This window comes from Sceloporus occidentalis, unplaced genomic scaffold (assembly GCF_023333645.1).
Source record: "Sceloporus occidentalis isolate IW3139 unplaced genomic scaffold, rSceOcc1.0.p SCAF_2, whole genome shotgun sequence".
NCBI lineage: Eukaryota > Metazoa > Chordata > Lepidosauria > Squamata > Phrynosomatidae > Sceloporus > Sceloporus occidentalis.
In genome coordinates this window covers 38,987,212-39,008,275 of record NW_028316982.1, presented here as the reverse complement: position 1 = coordinate 39,008,275, position 21,064 = coordinate 38,987,212, and the positions used below count along the sequence as shown (strand labels likewise).

General features: G+C 37.9%; 1 protein-coding gene across 3 annotated transcripts in view; it reads right to left on the bottom strand.

Annotated features, from left to right (window-relative positions):
• PID1 (phosphotyrosine interaction domain containing 1) overlaps positions 1 to 21,064 on the bottom strand; it is a 138,615-nt gene that overhangs the window by 79,598 nt on the left and 37,953 nt on the right. For 2 of the 3 annotated variants that reach the window (XM_089509157.1, XM_089509156.1), the window contains exon 2: positions 4,334 to 4,480. In XM_089509157.1, coding sequence (XP_089365283.1) covers positions 4,334 to 4,468 — 135 coding nt within the window. In that variant the 5' untranslated portion in view covers positions 4,469 to 4,480. Of the gene's footprint in view, positions 1 to 4,333; positions 4,481 to 17,075; positions 17,096 to 21,064 lie in introns of those variants that run through there. The other variant, XM_089509158.1, reaches the window with a different exon arrangement.

The window sequence follows — 21,064 nt, the reverse complement described above, 5'->3', positions numbered from 1 at the left end:
TCATTAATTAGTAAGGTCTTCATGCATAAGAGGGCAAACATATAGAGTGGCACTGTCTGAATAATCTGGGGATAGGCAACTGTGGCTTTCCAGATGTTTTCAACCTCCAAGTCCCATCAGTCCTAATCAGCCTAGGTTATCATGAGCAATCGTGGTAGTTGCAGTCCAAAGATACACTGGAGATCCACAATAGCCTACTTCTGGTGGTTCAGAAATAACACAGTTCAGGAGTGCTGTAGAATATTGTAAAATCATTAGATTAATTACATTCCATTCTTCCTCTAGGGAACTTTTGGTGGTATGCATGGAGCTACTCACTTTTTAGCTCATTCACTCAATCCATGAGTAGGTTAGAGGTTGTGACATCAAACATATCCAGTGACTATCATATTTGAGTAGAAATCTGCAAAATTTTAAAGTCCTGCATATTTATATACAAATTTGCAAAATATTGTAAGATTGTATATTTTACTATATTGCCTTACCTGCTGCCACAAAAAAAGTTGTTGTTTTTTTTTGTTTTTTGTTTTTTTTTACTTACTGGTTAATTTTATTGTATTTCAATGTTTTACTGTTGTAAAACAGAGAACCAATTAATAAGGCAAATATCCTCTGCAGCATGCCAACAGTACACACAGTAAAACTCTAGGTCTAAGAGAACTACAGGGGATAAATCTCTGCTGGTACACCCTGGAAATATACAGCACTAGTAATTCTACTGGTCCCACTTGCAAATTAAATATTTGGAAACATTCCAATCACATTTGTATTATGGAAACCGGCTCCGACAGAAGTGATAATGGAAAAAATGCCAACAACTTGTGTGTGCCAGCCCTGGTTTGCAGGGATCAAAAAGAACAGCAGGTGCAGCTTTGAGGCAATACCTGATATAATCTAGTCATAATTCTGACCTTATTAATTTTGTCCCAGTATAACTAGACCCTACAAAGTAGCATGAAGACTGCAAGTGGAGCATATTGTTCTTAATATTAAGAATTCAAACGGATTAAAATCTACTTATTGTTATCTGAAACAGAAAAGATGTGTTTTCAGCTGAACTTGATCATTAAACTTGGCCAACAAATTTCACACAATATGTGCTAACATTTTGGAAATCAATAAATAATTAGGATACTGGTCAATGCCAAACAGGCACACTGAGACATCTGTTCTCAATGTGGCCACATTCCCAATCATAACTTTCTTTCTGGCACGTTGTTATTTACAGGGGCATGATGAATCAGCATATTTAGTTTCTCTGTTCAGGACTTACCATTCTGTTTTCATAGCAACCTGTGCTGTTCTTCCACTAGTATCCAAAAACAGAGCTTAACACATCAGTTAAAAACAAATGCAGATGAAGTAAAAGGACCAAGCCTGTTGACTTAGCTGCGTGATAAAGAACTGTGCCAGGAACAGAAATACAGTTTGCTAAGCTTTACATCTCAGTGAAGTTCAAACCACACCATACATTACAGTACAGTAAAAAGCAACTAAACCTGAGCAGAATAATCTATGGCTGCATTTGGATGTCACAATTTATTAAACAAGCCAGGAGTTGCTTTGCAAACAACAGGCAAAGATGTTTTTATTTTATTTTAATACTGTATATAATAGAGTCTGGGAGGCTTTTATATGGGGTATGTATTTTAGTTATGTTTTTAACTTATATACGTTTGTGTAATTTTATACTGTTTTAGCTAGTTGGTTTTAATTGTCTTTTAAATTTATATTGTAAAGTTTTTAAACAGTTTTATTTATGAGCCGCCTTGGGTCTCTTTCTGGGAGAAAGGCAGCACAGAAATGAAATAAATAAATAAATAAACTACAAAAAGTGTGGTTTATCTCTCCCTCAAAAAATAAAATGAAAAATATCTGGCCTTTATCACATGTGCCTTTGCAGTCAGGCACTGGCACTCTCTCACAATACCCAAACATTCCAAGAACCCATCCCAAGACATACATAGAATAAAGAAGATTTTTCTAAAAAACCTTACAATATTGGTGAAGGATTTTTTTAAAACCTACTGAATTCCAATGGATGGTGAGGTAAATGTTCCCATATTCAATGAAAAGTAATTCTTTATGCCAATTTATTGATAAGCAAGCAGAGCACATCTTTTTATAATGACTGCATCATGTTCTGTTGCCCCATAGACATAAGATGCCTTTTGTTCCAGCATGTTACACTGGTTGGGACAAAACGTTATCCCAATGGTAAATATCAACAGATTTGTTGGGAGGGTTGGGGGAGGTCCCTGGAAGCATCTTGTATCTAGAAAGAAGTGTAAGGGGCAGGTTGCTGAAACTGGCAAAAACATTTTATACAGAGAAAATGATAATGTCCTAGAAGGACTACATGGTAGGTCTTCTGTTAAATTCAGCAAGCAAGGCTGCCATCTGCATTGCAGAAATAATTGAGTGCAGTCACATTGTGTGAACTGAGGAGGTGATATATTAGTTATACTTTGAATGTTGGCAGGCCACTGAGGAAGACGATAGTCGAAACGCATCTGGCCTTGAGTTTTTAATACTATAGCAGTTTATTTTCTCCATTTGCATAATTTTAAAGGGGTTTGTTTGTACCCATTTTTGATATTTTACTGGCTTTTTTCTTCCAGGGTTTAGTTACTATGGCTTTGAATTCTGAAATTTTTAATATCATTATATATTCACTCTTTGCATCTGCAGACTTTTCAGTGGGGTATTTATACCCTTTTAGAAATAATGTTTTTTTGTTTGTTTGTTTGTTTTGCTCCAGGGTTCAGTTATTCTTCTATTTATCCTGGCTATTTACATTTTTTGTTAAAACCCTTTGGTTTGGTTTGTTTTAGATCTTGGGGTTTTTTGGTTTGTAGGGACTTCGGTTGGTTGGAAGTTAATATCATCCATTTCCCTTTGCCCTGTAATTTTTCATGCCTTCTTCTATGTCCTCCTTAATGGACCCGTAATGCCCAAGAGCAGCTGGGCTGTCTTGCTGAAAAGTTCTGAAAGGTGAATATGCTTTTCCATATCTGTGGGCAGAATGCAGACCATCATCTGAAATTTTGTTTAGATGGGCAATAGCAAGGAAATATTTTCTAAAAATTAGAACAAGAATCAGCCTTATATAGAGTCACACTAAGAAGTCCAAATATGACACTATTTTCTATTCAATCACCAGCAGGTCTCTGGGTGCTTAGGCAGAAGACTCTTTTGCAACTTTATTATGTAAGGTGAGTAACTAAAAACACCATAGAGCTTACATGCACTAATACATTCCCAATAGGAGCCCTGGTTGTACAGTGGTTAAATGCCCATACTGCAGCCACACACTCACAGACCACAAGGTTGTGAGTTCAATACCAGCCAGGGGCTCTAGGTCAATTCAGCCTGGCATCCTTCTGAGGTCACTAAAATGAGTACCCAGCTTGTTGGGGGCAATTAGCTTACACTTTGTAAACTGCTTAGTACATTGGTAAGCAGTATATAAATATACTTGCTATTGATATTGATAATATTGTTATTCATACTCATGTACCATATATACTTGACTATAAGCCGATCTCATATATAATAATAATTTTAATAATTTGTTTTACTTATATACCGCTATTCCAAAGATCATAGCAGTGAACAGCAAGTAAGCTAATTAGCAAGTAAGCTAATTTGCCCCCAACAGTCTGGGTACTCATTTTAGCGACCTCGGAAGGATACAAGCCTGAGTCGAGCTTGGGCCCTTTTGCTGGTCTTGAACTCGCAACCTTGTGGTTTTGAGTGAATGGCTGCAGTACAGGCATTTAACCACTGCGCCACCATATATAAGTCAAGGGCAAGTTTGGGGGCCAAAATTATGGATTTTGATATGACCCATGGATAACTCAAGGTTAAAACTTAGTGGGATGTAATGAAAGATGTAAAGGATAAAGCAAAGGAAAACAATGCCAAAGAACTTACAAAATTCCAGCAGGCATAACTATTTGTACTCATACTAAAGGCTAGATGGATGAGAGAAGGGGGACAAATGCTTCCAGGGCAAATTAAACGCTTCTTTTCACCAGGGGTTGGTTGGTTGGTTGGTTGGTTGGTTGATATATATATATATATATATATATATTTATATGAGTTAAAGTACAGTACTTGACCCATGGATAAGTCGACTCAGGTTTTTGGGGGCAATTTTTTAACCTGAATTTATCGACTTATACATGAGTATATACAGTATGTAAAAAGTTTTAATTTCATCTTCTACAGATTCAATTATTTGGGATTTCCTCAGATAGACACACACACTCCACTTTGCCTCTTCATTTTCATAGCAGACAGGTAGATTAGTTTATGCATTGTTACATACCTTGCATCCAGCATGCGCTCGGGTCTTCATTAATGGAGTTGTGGTACATAGCTCAATAGCTTCTGGTTCATGGAAGATTACTGTCGGAAGAGGTTCCTTCCGAAGAGTTAAAACATTTAGCTTAGTCTTCAACATGGTCTGAAAGTGCTAAACAAAAATAAAAACAGAAAGACAATTTTTTTTGTTGTTACATCTGAATTCAAGTCAAAATGAAAGTCGATATTTCTGTCTGACAATTTGTGTAGCGACACAGAAAGGAATGAAAACAGACAATTTCAAACCCACAAGACAGATAGGGAGATCAGAAAGCTACACTCTTCTCTATCATTTTTAATTGCTAAAAATACAGTAAGTGGGCACTTGGTATCCACTGGGGTTTGGTTCCAGACTCCACCACTACCCCCGATACCAAAATCCGTGGATGCTCAAGTGCCATGGCATACAGTGACATTGTACAATGGTGTCCCGCATTAAAAAATGGCAAAATCAAGGTTTGCTCTTTTGGAATTTACATATTTTTGGAATATTTTCAATCCGTAGATGGTTGAATCTGTGGATAAATATCCCATGGGTATGAAGGGCTGACTGAAATTGGCAGGCAGGCAGGCAGGAAGGCAGGAAGGCAGGAAGGAATCTCTTAGAAAGTCAGCATATAAATCCAATGAAGAAGGAAGGCAGGCACCAAGATAACACTGCATAGTGAAAAATCCTGCCTGCATATTTATGCTGGATCTTTAGTTCTGATGGAGGCATCCAGCTACATACAGATGAAACAGCAACAGCAGTCACACAGCCAGGAGAGCTTCTTCCAGCATTCACCTGCCGGCCTCAAAAAAAATCAATTGCCCTTTCAACCTAATGAAAGAGGAAATAGCTTCAATGGACTAGGCAAACCACTTGTGCAAGGAGGCATGGTATCTTTCTTTGCACAAGATTTCATTAAGAGCCTGACCAAGCTATAAACATATATAGGGCATTGTGAATCATGTATGCTTGGATCCAAACCTGCTCTCATGCAAGTGGAAGGCCCTTGTTTCTGCAAAAGATAGGTCCTGCATTTCTAATAACCCGACTACAATCTTGCACTCCATTTCTTTATTTAATATATTCCTTGGTTGCCTTTGAAGATTCTGGTATTCCCACAGTGAATTACAGTATAAACACAGTACAATTCAACTCATAAAAGAATTGTAAATAATTTCAAAATAGGTCAGTAAAAATAAACTAGCAAACTACTTCCAAGTTTAGTTCAACATCCTTATTATAGTGTAATATTAAAGAGTAACTCAGATTTTACAGATTCAGACAGCTAAATGTTGATCTAATAAAAACATTATTTTAAGCAACATTTTACTAATTGGCAGGCTACATTAAATCTTCATTTCAAACTTGTTTTTCCAATACATTGCAACACTCATTCTGGCGGTCATGTTATAATAAATTGAGAAAATGGTTTATACATTTCTTCTAACTGGGCCTTTGATAATTATTTAACAAGAGAAATGGGTCCATTGCAGAACCTCTCTCCATTGCGATTTCCATATTTACACCCCTTCCCTAGTTCCCACACTAGCATTACGGAAGCATAAATTCTGCATAGTACCTCAAAGAGTTGCCTGTTACATTATGAAACATACTCTTTAATCTTGAAAGAGTGCAATAGCATTTAATTGGATGAAAAACTGCCATAATTTTACTAATGAAGTTCCATTTTATATAGTGAAACCTTTGTTCAAATCCACTATCAATTTCTTTTTACTTTTATCTTAACATAAGATTTCCATTAAGATGTTATACATTTTTGGGAACACCTTTCTTTGAATACAAACATTCAGGTTTTGTTAGACTTCTTGTAACTTGAATATCTCTGTGGATTTCCAATTTAGAAACTAAACTTTCCAGATTGAATTTCTTAAACAAAAATAATATAGAAAGGGAACTGGGATATTCCACATCCCTTCTTAAGGACAATTCATGTTTTAATCTAAAAATAATAAGTAATGGAATAATACAGATCCTTGGTTACACACAACTTAACAGCTACATAATAAAAGCATATCCCTACATTCACATTTAATATCACATAATAAGTACTACAGACTTTAAACCCTGAAAAGAATCTGAAAATCATTCTCTCTGAACTCTAGTTTCTTGATGTCATTAAAACATAAAAACAAAGCATATTTTATTGCCTTGAGGTTTCCTTAGAGAACACAAAATCCTAGAAGCAAGTATCTGTAAATTGGAATTAATAGTTAAGTGTTATATTGGAACTTGGAAGGCCCTACTGAAGTTAAAATCAAACTTTGGTGACCATTGGAGCAGTCATTTTCTCAGTTTGGCTTACTTCACACAGTCATAGAATCACAAAGTTGGAAGAAACCACAAGGGCCATCCAGTCCAACCCCCTGCCATGCAGGAAATCCAAATCAAAGCATCCCTGACAGATGGCGATCCAGCCTCCGTTTAAAGACCTCCAAGGAAGGAGACTCCACCACACTCCAAGGGAGTTTGTTCCAATGTCGAACAGCCCTTACTGTCAGGAAGTTCCTCCTAATGTTGAGGTGGAATCTCTTTTCTGTAGCTTGCATCCATTGTTCTGGGTCCTGTTCTCTGGAGCAGTAGAAAACAAGTTTGCTCCCTCCTCAATATGACATCCCTTCAAATATTTAAACAGAGCTTTAAATCCACTTGCTTCTCTTTCTGCTTCCTTTTGCAAGAACTGGCTTCCCATGGAAAAACCTCTCCATTCACATCCACTTGCTTCTCTCTTGCTGCCTTTTGCAAGACCTGGCTTCCTATTTTAAAAAAACCCTCTCAGTTTAAAACCATGTCTCCAGTCCATTTTGCAAGACCTGGCTTCCTATGGAAACAACTCTCCATTTAAATCCATTTGCTTCTTTCTCAATCCGATGTTAAAACCTCTCCTCCAGCACCCGGGAATCGGTTGGGAGAGGTACAGAGAAGGAAGGACAGAAATGGTATTTCCCTCTCCATCCTTTCTTATAGCCCCCTAAGTTTTAAACTTGACACAGGTCATAGCAAAATCCAGGATTTTGACCCTGAAAACCTTTCCTCGTCTTATACATGAGGTCGACTTATACAAGAGTATATACGGGGAGGTCTATCTTAACTACATTACTTTTACTGGAATATATATTTGAATACATAGTGTGTACTTTCCATTGGAAAAACAAAAACGAAATAGCACCAAAATATTCACATTTGGATGGACATTAAATATATGTTGACAAACTGCAACTTTTACAGGTCTTCTTTTTTAATTCATGTAGGTATAAATGTCCCATGCAGACTTTATTTGTAAATGGCATGAAAAGTTCTTAGCAATGAAGATTTCATAATACTTTGCAGAGACATGACTTTGACAAAATAGAGTCAAAAGAACCTGAATGAAAAATTTGCCACCTTTGCCACATAGAAATGAACTAATCTGACAGAGTGGTAGGCTGTTATATACTTGAAAACATAAGATGTCTGTAGAAAATGAACACAAAAAGAGTGCAAACTCTGCTTTACTTCCTAGAGCAAGTAGTTCTGGCCAGTCACTCTTCAGATTTACAGGCACACTAGAAATTTCACTCCTATTTTGCCTGAGGATCTGATTTTCCAATAAGCTTCTAGAACTGTAAGGAAGTTACATTTTATTCCATGAATTTTACCGTATATACTCGCGTATAAGTGAAGAAATTTAGGTCGACTCAAAAAACCTGGATCGACTTATACACGGGTCCATGGGTAATTGACCCGACCTTCTCCCCAGCCGGGCTTTTTCCCCAGGGAGAGAGCCTGGCTGGGGAGATGTTGGGCAGGGTGATCGCTCTCCCAGAAGCCTCTCTGTCGCCAGGCTTTTTCCCCAAGGAGAGAGCCTAGCTGGGGAGATGCTGGGTGAGGCGATCGCTCAGCCCCGCTACGGAGGGATTGGGCAGGGCGAGTGATTGCCCTGTAGCTTGTCTGCAGCCTGGCTGCCTTGGGAATTTTGGTCCCCAACTTATCCACGGGGCATACCAAAATCCATACTTTTGCCTCCAAAAGTTGACCTCGACTTATACATGAGGTTGACTTATAGTCAAGTATATACGGTAACTTTAAAAAAAATCAACTAAATTGGTATTTCCTGTAATAAATACAATTCAAAATTTACTGCCCAATGAGTGGTGAACTTTCCTCAACTCTCGGTTATCTCTCCATCTTTTATTAATATTCTGGGCTCATTCTGATCTTTATGTATGTAGCTAGCCCTGCCCAAATATCTGCAGGGATTCATAAAATGGGCTTGCCAGAGATAGACTGCTTAATTGTTAATGCCGTCTTCTTTTATTTTTCCCAAGATTCAAACTGGAAGGATTAGTATGGATGAAAAGTCAAAGTAATTAAAATTAAATCAAGGCAATTAAGAAGAACAGGCACATTTATAGGACCCCCTATAGAAATCTTCAGCAGAGACAACATAATAAAAATAACAAAATAACACAAAAGTACTTTAAAATTTTCAGATATCCGAAGACTCCTCCACTTTCAACTAGTTTCCTGCAATCAGTGGTCAGAGGGACATGCCATCCATATATTCCCCCAATGTAGAAATCATAAAAATACAATTCCCTCCAAACCCTGGCACCAAAATGGGAAAAGTAAAAGAGCAAGGAACTCTGCTAAGAGTTTTGTTAAGAACAAAATTAATAGAGTATGCTCACAACAAGCACAGATGATAACAATCATACCCCTTGCGATAATGAGGAGTCCTCTCATTATCAGAGCCTTCTCTCCAGGTAACAAAGGGTTAAATATGGGGAGGAGATAGAGTTACATGTTAATAAAGCTCAGCATCAGAGATGATTCTGAGAGGTTTTTTAAAAGCCTGAAAGTACCACAAGATTTTTGGCCCAGTACAGATAGGCAGACAGGAGGCAGCTTCTGGCCACTCCGGGGGCATGGCATTTAGATGACACATGCCCCCAAAGCTGTTGGAAGCTGTGCTGTGGTTGTACCAGGGCTGCCTCAGGAGACCCAAAAGGAGTGAATATTTTCCACTCCTTTCTGCGGTGCATTTGGAACCGCAGCAGCAGGCACCTTGGGACCATGGTATGTGGTTGCCGTGGTCCTGGGGCAATCAGGTCGGGAGCAGCCTCTGGCTGCTCTTTCCTGCCCATCTGTTTTGTCCCTTTGTCTCACTTTCTCCCTAAACAGGTCATAGAGGCTTAAATAAAGGAACATCTGGAGCAGCGCTCCATTTGGAAAGGCTGGTCAAAGCTGGACAATTGAGTCCAGGCTCTCAGCCAACCCATGAACTTCAATCTCTTCTGATCTGTGAATGAGATTAGGAGAATGTAATAGCCAGTCACATTAGGATATTTTGATTCTTTTCTTGATTTGAAATCTACTCTGTAACTTATACAGTGGGCCCTCTCCTTACGCGAGGATCCGTTTCAGATCCCTCTGCATAAGGGGAAATCCATGCGTGCTGCAGCCCCATTAGAAGTAATAGGGCTCGTGTCTGTGGTGCTCTGTGGAGTGCACACGTGCCACAGGTATCCACACCATTACTTTTTCCGGGGTGTGCAAGGGGCTTTTCTTGGCACACTGTATTTGTGCCTGAAGAACAAGATGGTTCTTCATGTAAGAGATATTCTTTTCCTTACTTAAAATAAATGTTTTCAATAAAAGTACTCACTCTTCCTGCATGGCAGGGGGTTGGACTCTATGATTCTATGATTCCATGATTCCAACAATATGATTCTATGATTCTTATGCTGCCTATTTCACACTCCTTAGCTCGGCAAGAACTAGTTCTTCACCAAATGTGGAAAGACAGAGGGAAGAGTCTCTGCAAAGAAAGTACTAAAGGAATCATCAGCAATGTCCCAGTGCATTGCTAAGGAGGGAGGAGCCAAATCATCAGGTGGTGGTGATGGGTTCTTTAGATAAATGTTGGCCTCAAGGAGTCCCATCCAGATCAGGCTGAAAAAGGAAAGGGGACCCAAAGAAGCCGCACGCCCCTTCACGTGTGTAAATAGTTATTTTACCCCAACTGAACTGTTTGGAGTCGGAAATAATTACAGGACCATAACAAAAGGGTATGTTATTATTGTTATGTGTCTTTAAGTCAATTCTGCCTTATTTTGGCCCCATCATAGGGTTTTCTTGGAAAGATTTATTCAGAGGAGATTTGCCATTGTCTTCCACTAAACCTTGCCCAAAGTGAGTTTCAATGGCCAAGGAGAAATTCAAATCCTGATCTCCTAGAGTTCTAATTCTCAAACCAACAGAATACAGTGCGCCTACGTCATATGCAGGCGCCTTTTATACGGCTTTCAGCTTATGCTGAAATCCGCACAAGGGAAATAAGATGGCGCATGCGCATGCGCATGTGGCATGCACACCGCACCACACCACATGCACAAACCCTATTATTGTCAATGGGGCTCGAGCACACGCGCTATTTGCTTTACATGGGGGGGGGGGGGCGGAACAGATCCCTGCATAAAGCAAGAGTGCACTGTACAGTGGTTCTGTCACAGTTCAACTTTTGTCTGTATCCTATGAAATTGTGAATTCACTACTTAAAATGCAGCAATTTTTTAAAAAGTGAATCCGCACTTGCTTGCACACTCCTCTCTCCACATATGTACATGTCTTCTGAGTGCAACCACTGAAATTATTTTTGTGACATTTGTTCTGTAAATGAAATAATTTCATTTTCCTAAATGGAGTGCAAAGAGCCTCACAGCTCTGAAGACTATTTACATGACACATGGTACAATATTTCTCAGCCTCCCAATCTTTTCGTTTGTGGAAAATACTGAGTACTTCTATATCTGTGGTTATAATAAACAGGATTTCCACTGCTGAGTAGAGTTTTGAACCCTGGTCTCTCAGAATCCTAGTCAAACACTCAAACTACAACAAGATACTGATTCAATTCAAGGATACATTAAGAAAGTTGTTCATGGCAAAGGTCTGAGTCACATAGTACAAACAACTGCCTAAATCTGGTATGAAGAGTTTATACAGCTTCAGAGGCTGTACAGTAAGTCTGGGGAGAAGTGTATGACTCAGTCTACAATACATCTGGAGATGCGGTGGCTCAGCAGTTAAGACACTGACTGACAACTGCAAGATCAGCAGGTCAGCAGTTTGAGACCCAAGTGCCACATGACAGAGTGAACTCCCATCACTAGCTCCAGTTTCTGCCAACCTCGCACTTTGAAAGCATGTAAAAGTGCAAGGAGATAAATAGGTACCACTTTGGTGGGAAGGTAACAGCATTTTGTGCAATCATGCTGGCCACATGATTATGGAGCTATCTATGACATTGCTGGCTCTTTGGCTTAGTAACAGAGATAAGCACTGCCCCCCCCCCCCCATTGTTGAACACAACTTGACAACCTTGTCAAAGGGGAAACCTTTACGTTTAGCATAGGTCTGCATGTGGAACGACTACATTATGCTGAACCACACAGAACTGTAGCCAAAGACAGACACATATAGACGCACTGGGCAGAAGGGGAACGTCAAAAGAGCCCCACTTCTTAATTATATTTTTGATATATCACAAAGCTGATTGTTTTAGCTGTAATTGTTTTTTTAAAAAAACTGATGAATTTTCAGTGTAACTATTTTTATTGTTTGATTGGAAGCTGCCTTGAATAGGTTATTACCATTGAAAGCACGACAGCACAGCTGTTTGAGGGGAGGCATGCCTGTGAGAGAGGCACCTTTAAAAGCCAGCTCACAGACTTTTGTGCCCAGGAACACCATTCCAACCCAGCTATTTCAGGGAAGGTGTGCCTCTGACAGAGGCACCAGTGACATGGTGGTAGTGAAGGGAGGCTGTGGCATATCATTGTTACAATATGGACTCCTTTATTTAGCGGAGCCCATAAACTTTACCCTCTCACTTGTCCTCATAACATCACTTGCCAGCAGTGGTGGATATTAGGCTAGGGACATGATTCTCCCTGCATCATTTATATTGTGATTTTGAATTGTGATTTTATTGTTATTTGTATTTATTATAGCTTTTGCTGTAATACACCTTGATTCCTCCGGGAAAAGGCAGAATATAAATAAATTATATTATTATTAAATTATATTATTAGTAGTATTAAAATGTTTTAAACTGGCACCCACTTACACAAGACAGGAATTCTCAGGTGTGGGGGGTCCACAATGGAGTGTTACAGTATCTATAGCTTAGGGTAGGGATGGGCAAAATGAAGCCCCCCCCAAAAAAAAAAGCCCCCAGATCTCCCCACAAACATTTTAGGGGAGAGTTTTGGACACTTTTCCACCCCAAAGTCGGGCCAAAGCCTCAACATTAACCCACAAATGTGATGGCTTGTGTCTCTCAACCACCACTTTAAAACCCTAAGAGAAAAAAATCAGCCAAAACAGTGCCTGGAAGTGATGGTATGTCACTTCCAGCATGCCAGAATATGCAAGTGCAGCCCTACAGGGTAGTGGGGGAAATGGCACTTACTTTGTCCACAGATGTCCACTCATGGTTTAGTGGGTGAGAACACCTTGAAAGCACACCTGGGTCAAAGCATACTCAATGGATACAGTATGCTGATAAACATTTTAGTGAGGGAAATGGAAAATCATGGTGAGGGGCAACATGGAATCAAATGGAGTGCAACGAAGTAGCTGGAACTAAACAACAGCACTTCATATGTGTCTACACATGGTGAACAGAGTTAAATAAATCATATATGGAAACAGAATCCTGACAACTTTAGGAATGGATCATAACCCCAATAATGCCACACTTCAAAGAAAGAACCTGGGGGTAACTTGAGATATGTAAGCCTAACTAAATTGATGTGGAGCATATTAAAAGCTATACAATTTTAAATATAGAACATGAGCTGCTTCCAAGTTTCCCAGGGGAATTTATCTGGCTGAGAAGGAGCATGTTCACCTGTGAATGGACCTTTACTGTGATCCAGCAAAGCCATGTTTACATTCTTTTATGAAACTTTATCAAATGAGTTTCTGGTAGCAGCTGCTACTTATTTCACAGTCTTGGAGGGTTGCTAAGGCAATAACAAACTCATGCATATTTCCCTACTACCACACGTAAGTAATATTACTGAACTCATGTCAAAAGGCCAGACAAATCAATGGACAGACTTCCATTTACTCCAGCACATTTAAAATTAAGTTCTCAGTACTGTGAGTATACTATCTGGGGCAGTCTGATGTCTCCAGTTGCTGGACTGTTCAAATATATTGAATGTATTAAAACTGGCTCCAGAATGTCTCGTCTTTGGCACTGAAAGAGGTATTTCAGAGTTGGCTAATTTACTTCAGAGCACTGTCCCTGCATCTAATATCCTTACCTCCTATCCTAATCTAGGCTTCAAAAAATGGTATTTAGATAGCATGCCAGTAAACATAGTTGAAAGCCATGCATATCTTGACATAGTACAGGAACACTCAGCTTAGCAAGTATGAGAACTGTGTTTACAGATCAGCCACGTGTTGAACTGTACCTTGATTCAAAGGTTATAGGTAACTGTGTCACACCAAGAGAAAAGCATGTATTAAGAAGAGAGTTGGAAAAATCTTTGAAGCATCACAGTATTCTTCAATGGCCATGGAGGGAGTCACAGCTTTGGTACATTTCATGATTATGACCACCTAATAGAATTGTGGCAGTTTTTTTTAAGTGTGTTGTTTTTGTCCCTGCTGCTGCATATATTACTGAAATTACCAATTTCCTGGAATGTACAGCCCTGATTGCTTGTTGGCTCACACAGCTACAGCTCCCTGATGCAGAAAAGAAAAAATTTGTCCTGGAAGACTTCCAAATTGTTTTAATGAGATTTACAGTTCATAATCTTTTTGAAAGTTTATGATCACTTATAGTTAATAATCTTCAAAAACTTCACCAACAGACACCTTCAGCATGACTATGGTATGCAGCTTTTATTGGCCAAATCTATCCTTGGCTTTTTAAAATAATAATAATAATAATAATAATAATAATAATCTTAATACCTGATTTTTAACACAGTTCTTGACATCTCTATTATATCAGAGTAGACAACTGTAATTATTCCCCATGGTTTGAGAGAAAAATAAAGACAGAAAACCCATATTTTATATGTGAGCAACAGCAACTTAATTTGGACACACTGAATTAAAACTACCATGCACATATATAAATGCATAAACTTATACTGCAACTAGGTTTAAACATATCCATATATAACCAATACAGCTTATTTAGTTCAGGAATTATTTCAATTCATTTGAAATTGTCCATTCAGCAATTCTGTCAGAGATTGTTTCACCATAATATGGGTTCACTTATTCATAAGCAAATCATTAACATTCTTGACATAGATCCATAGTGTGTAGCAATTCCCAGCTATGATCATGTTTTACTACATTTGCTTGGCCCATTATGAATGGCACTTTTGTTCATATAAACCATTGGAAGGAAGGAAAGAAAGAAAGAAAGAAAGAAAGAAAGAAACCACAAATTATGTATTGTCAGAAAATGGTTGGTGTGAACAGCTTGCACACAAGACAACTTCATTATCACAGAGACAATCTGCTGCTAGGATATTCTCCTGGTCAATCTCCTCTTTTTCCATACCATTCAGACTGGCTATAAGAGAACTTCCTACTATTCACTTCACTGTAACTCTGTGTGTGTGTGTGTGTGTGTGTGTGTGAGAGAGAGAGAGAGAGAGAGAGAGAGAGATGATATTTTCCTGGTAAACATTAAAAACAGACTTGTGTTCTTGACTGAGAGAAGGTATTTGCCTATCACTGGGGACATACTTGTCTTCCTATCTTTTCTCATTGTTCAACTTACATTTTCAAGGTACACCCTAAAGATAAGATCAAAGGAAAAAAATAATGTCCTAAGCACTAAAAAGTTAGTGAAATAGTATGTCAAGTTGTTGTATTAAAGAAAAAATTATTGTTATATTAAAGAAGAAATTTATTTTCTTTTGTCTAAAGCTTGAAAAAATTCACTTTTTGATTACAGTTCCCATAATTCCCCAGCAGAGATGGCCAGTGGCTGGTGCAATCTGGGAGTTGTACCAATGTTTCTAAACTTTGTTACTAATATGCTTTCTAACCATGGTTAATCAGAATCTTATAACAGGTCAATAATCTGAATCAAACTAAAGATTATATCATTATCCCAAAGGACTGAGATTGCTCTCACTGCTTTAAACGTTTTGAGAAATCAATACTATACAAGAGAACAGAATTGCAGCTACCTATTTCAGCACAGTAGTAGTTTTTTATAAACTGAGGCTAAATGCTTAAAAATGGGCTGAATATATAGGCAATCCATGACATCATGCACCACCTAAAACAGACACAATCACAGAGACATAATAGCTTCATACGAACTCAATCTCGCATATATGAATGCTTCATAAAAACACAAAACTATGGCCTGCGTTTTATTAGATCTGACTTAAATGGAATGCCAAATCAAAGATACACACACTTGTAAACATTACAAGGAAGGTGTATTCTCAGAGCAATTAAGATGATCTCCTTGAAGTTTCAGCTGACAGAACAAAAAAATCTGAAGCTAGATTCCACAGGATCTGCCTTGCAAATCACTTGTTGGGGATGTGTTGCAGCTATGCAATACAATATACAATCTTGTCCTATCATAGTTCCATTTTAGTAAGAAGAAAGGAGAACTATTTTTGTTCTTGAGAGAGCATTGAAATATTAAACTGTAAACTTAATTCCTGGGCTATATACTATCTGTGTAGAAGATTACATCATGCCAAAATTAAAGGATCTATCAGTGCCATAACAGCAAGGCAGCCCCACCCTTAAATACTGGAAAGCCTACTCTTTTTCCCCATTTCTGGGAATATTGAGATTTGTGTTTGTTTCATTTATGTTCACTGGGCTTGGGTCATGGGAGGCTGGGAGAGGTTACCCAGGAAAGAATGGGAATTCCTCCCCCCCCCCCCAAAAAAAAAAAAACACCACCATCCTTCAAATATTAGAATGCAAAACAAACTCTGAAATGAAAAAAACCAAGAACAAAATGAATGTTTCAAAGTCTACATTCATTATGCAGTCGCAAGTTTCATTTCAATTCCAGGTTTCAGTATTTATTTGAAAAGTCTACTTTTAAATCACTTCAGAAAGTTGAACTGCCTGTGAAATAAATTTATTCACTGATGGATATGGAACATGTTTAAACCTAGCTCAGTGAAATAAAAGATACGGGTTCTTTGAAAAGGAATTGCCTAGAGCAAATTAAGCCTGAACTCTCCCTGAAGCCAAGGCAACCAAACAGAGACTGCCATACTTTGGTCATAACGTGGGACTCCCTAGAAAAGACAATGCTTGTTAAGGTAGAAGGCAGTATGAAAAGAGGGAGACCATATTCCAGATGAATAGATTCAACTAAGGAAGTACAGCCTTCAGCCTGCAAGACCTGAGAAGAATTGTTGATGATAGAGTAACATGGTGGTCTCTCATTCATGGGGTCACTATAAGTCGAAGTCAACTTGACAGCAGTTAAGAACAAAGTCAGTGGGAGGGTGGACTGAAACCTCTCAAACATCTGCAGTCATTTTCAAGCTTTAAACTGCTGCCACTTAGCTGTTCTTATACATTCTAATTCCAAATCATCATGCACCATCCTCAGACATACCTCTCCTATACAGCCAGGTTTCAAAACAATTCACTGTGCCATTTTCTAAGTATAAGCCACAGCACCTACTGTTCACTAATTCTGGGTATAGTAGAATTCAGTTCATCTGTCTTGACTTTAATGTGGTGCCATTTTTAATTCCTTTTTTGAGTTTGTTCATCTCCCTGAAAAATTAATTGTGATAATAAAATAAGTTATTGCAACCATCTGCTACACACATTTACATATAAGTCTCCTTGATTTCATTGGAAAGAAGTGTGCTTAAGACTGTTGACAGTGGGCTCTTTGAGACAGTAATATTATATTAAATTATGAAAGTGTGTAATTTTCTCTAGACATGCAATTAAAAAGAGGAACAGCAAAGCTTGACTACTCTATTTTGTCCTTCAAGCTTGGGCTTATGAAGCAGCCTACATATGAAGTTAAGATGCTTGTAATGTTTCCTTCCACCCCGTCCTACGTTCTATAAAAGGTGAAGGGAAAATACACTGTAAATATTTATTTTTCTCACAGATTTTCTGAATACAAGTAAAGTCTTTAAAAGAGAGGATATGATGCCGTGCCAACTCAAGTCAGAATAAAGAGACTGATTGATTTCAAGCTCAAATTAAAAGCTTTAGAACTACCAGGACCTCCTTCAACAGAAGCCAGTTCACATCTATTCACTGAGTTCTATGATGCCTTTCTACATTCCAAAGATCTCTACCACCCTCCAAGTAAATAAATATGGTCTGGAAATAAAGAGAATGCATCTTGCTGTCCATTTACTAGTTGCAATAAAATACCAAAGTTTATCATATGGCCTAAAGTTTCATTTATTGATTTATTGGTAGATACTGAAATTAGCAGCACAGAGACTGCTTACTGACATTACAAAAAAAATCTTTCATCAGTGACATTTTCCCACAAACTCTATTTGAAAAAGGGAACAGCTCACCAGTAATGCTCAGAAATCTAAATAAAGTTTTGCAGATCAACACTGTCATATGGAAATGAAGCTAAGTTTGGAGTGTAGAACTGGGTATGCAGCAAGTTCTGCTATACACTTGAAAATCAAGTTTCAGTGTGACAAATTAACAGCAGGGGAACATCAAAAGTAGTATACACTTTAACACTCTGACATACCCATGGGTGGGCCTCTCCTCTCAAGGGTAAGGACTTCATAACCAATCCTTAAGTTAAACAAGACAGCTTCCTTCCTTTACTTTTTAAGTAACTGATTTGACCACAAAGTACTTGTTTCAACTCCTGTTGTCTGATCTTTGCACATATCTTGCTACCAGCCTTTCTGTTCAGACCTAAAACAGAGAGTATAGTCACATGCTAAAACTTTTGTTATGTTTCCATCTTGACCATCTCAGTGGAAGACAGTAGTATTCACTTTAACACTCTGACATTCAAAGTAGTTCTTTGGCATTCAAGGTATAGGATTTTATCTGATGGATACACACCATTTTTCACAAGACTATTCTGGAGCAAGACTTAATACACAAGAATGGTTTCCACAGAGAAATTGTTTTCCAAATAGCTGCCACAATTCTGCATGTACAGCGCTCCCATTCCTTATGCGGAAGCCACGCTGCAATACATGGATTAGTGCTCACACACCGTGCAGTATTTGCCTTACGTGGGGGGGGGGGGGGCTGGAACAGAGCCCCGTGTAAGGCAAGGCTACACTGTATTTATATACAAGCAAGTAGAATTACACAGAAATAATGCAAAGTCTTCTATACCTAATGCTCCAGATATTCCCTAAGAAATTTGTCAATTCAGATATTGTTTGATACATCTAAAGCTGATGGTAATTGAAATTCTGGATAAGATGAACAACCTCACAGTCCCTAGCCTTAATATAAAAATAACACAAAACTAGTACTGATTAGCAAGCAGCTAGATGTTGTTTGTAAGTTCCACAGTCTTAGACAACTCAAGATAAAATTGATTTATTCTGGGCACTCCTGCCTTCCCTGCTAACACCTTCCTGGGATTGACTTCCATCAGCCAAGGAAGGAGAGCAGTAGCGGCAAGCACCAGGTGCACATGCTTCTTACATTCTTCTGGGAGCATGCCAGCTGCTGTTTCCATGTTTTCAAGGAAAAAGCAGAATCACCACATCCAAAGCAAGAAGAATGCATGCCAGGTGCCCATATCATGCCCTGTTTCTAGAATCCTGGTGCAGACTCTGATACAGGTAGCGAGTATTCAGACAGAGAGACAGAACAACAGGAAGAAGTGCCAGAGACAGATCATGAGACTTCCAAGCAGCCACAGCCTTCTGTTGTGGAGAAAGACACAGACTGAGACACAGACTTGGCACTAGCAGAATGTCATCAACAGATGGAGGGGGTAGAGATGATCTGAGAGTTTATATCTAAAATGCTCAGTACCTTCTGGCGGCGACAGCAGGGCAACAGGTCACTACAGACGAGGCTTGTTTTAGTGACGACCAAGATAGGTGTACAGGGTTCAATATCCCTATCAATCCAGACTTAGAGAGGAGATCAGAGAACAGGGTACAGTTAACCATTACAGCAAGAGGAAAATGGCAGAGTGAAAAAAGGGAATAAAAGAAAAGGCGTTAGATAGTCTAAACAAAAAGACCCCATTACATGACAAAGATCTAAACAGGAGTGGAATGGAAATAAATCGAGAAAGAACATGACATTAGAAGATGGGGATTGTGACACCAAATTTTGGTAGACAGAGAAGAGAGGAGTGGAGAGAAAAGTGGTGACAGAAGGAAACAGGGGATGGGGCAACAAGGAAGTGTACAAGTTTGAGATGAAAAGAGATAAGAAGGACTGCGGCGGAAGGAGGACGAGGGACGAGACATCTGAGTTAACCAGGCGAAGCAGAGACAAAAAGGTGGACGAAAAGGTGTAGATAGAAGACAGACTTGAAGAATCAGAGAAAGATTTTGACGGAAAGAGGACGGGGGACGAGACTGCATTTAGAAGTAAAGTATTTAATATAAATAAAATTAATTAAGATGGTGACATAAAATGGAAGAACATTAACTGAATAATTTTTGTTCTTATATTTTTAATAAACTTTTTAATTTATACACACACACACACACACACACAATTAGGATATAACTTACTAGATACATAATCTTTAAGAATTTATATAATTAAATAACCTATGAAATTTCTATATGTAATTAATTTGTTAAATAACTTTCCTATATCTTGAATTGATGCATTTATGAGAATACTTTGATATATTTATCTGAATAAGGAATTGATTAATTAATATATAAAATTAATTATTTTTACTATTAGAAAAGCTTGATAAAAGAATTTAATTTTGTTAAAACTGATGAAATAATTTGATTTGATAAGATAAAAATGTTTTTGATAAACTGATACAGATTACAGGTTGAAATAGAAATAATAACCATCTATTTTTATTTTTTATATATTCCTTATTAATTAATTAATTAATTAATTAATTAATTGTGTTTATATAAGGTATTTTTAAAAACTCATTTTTGTAAATTAAATTGGTATAATTTATTGTAACAAATAGAGGAATTTATTGAGGTATTTTAAAAATATATCTACAATTTAACCACATGTGTAGTAAAAGTATAAGAGAAGGTGTATATAAATTAATTGGTTTTAATAGATATATAATTAGCAAATCAAGAAAAAATTTGAAAGACTACATTTTTCTTTTGTAAACCAAAATGATGCAAAAAGAAAAGCCCAGATGACTTCAACAACACAAAGAAGGGGTTCAACAGATGCTACTGCCAAAAGCCCAGGTCTCTCCTTGATCTTTCTAGAAAAATTAAAATTTAGAGAGGAAATGTGCTTTGAAATTAATCAGGAACTGAAAATTTCTAGAAACGAAGCTAAAGAAGACATGCAACAGGAAATAAATAATTTTGGAAAGAAACTAGATAGAATTACTAAAGATATTGAAGGTCTACAAACAGAAAAAAAGAAATTGAATGCAAAGACAGATGAGTTGGAAAATTTCACAAGAAATCCACCAGATTCTCAGAAAAGGCAAAAGAATAAAATTCTCATGCAAGAGATTAGGTATTGCAA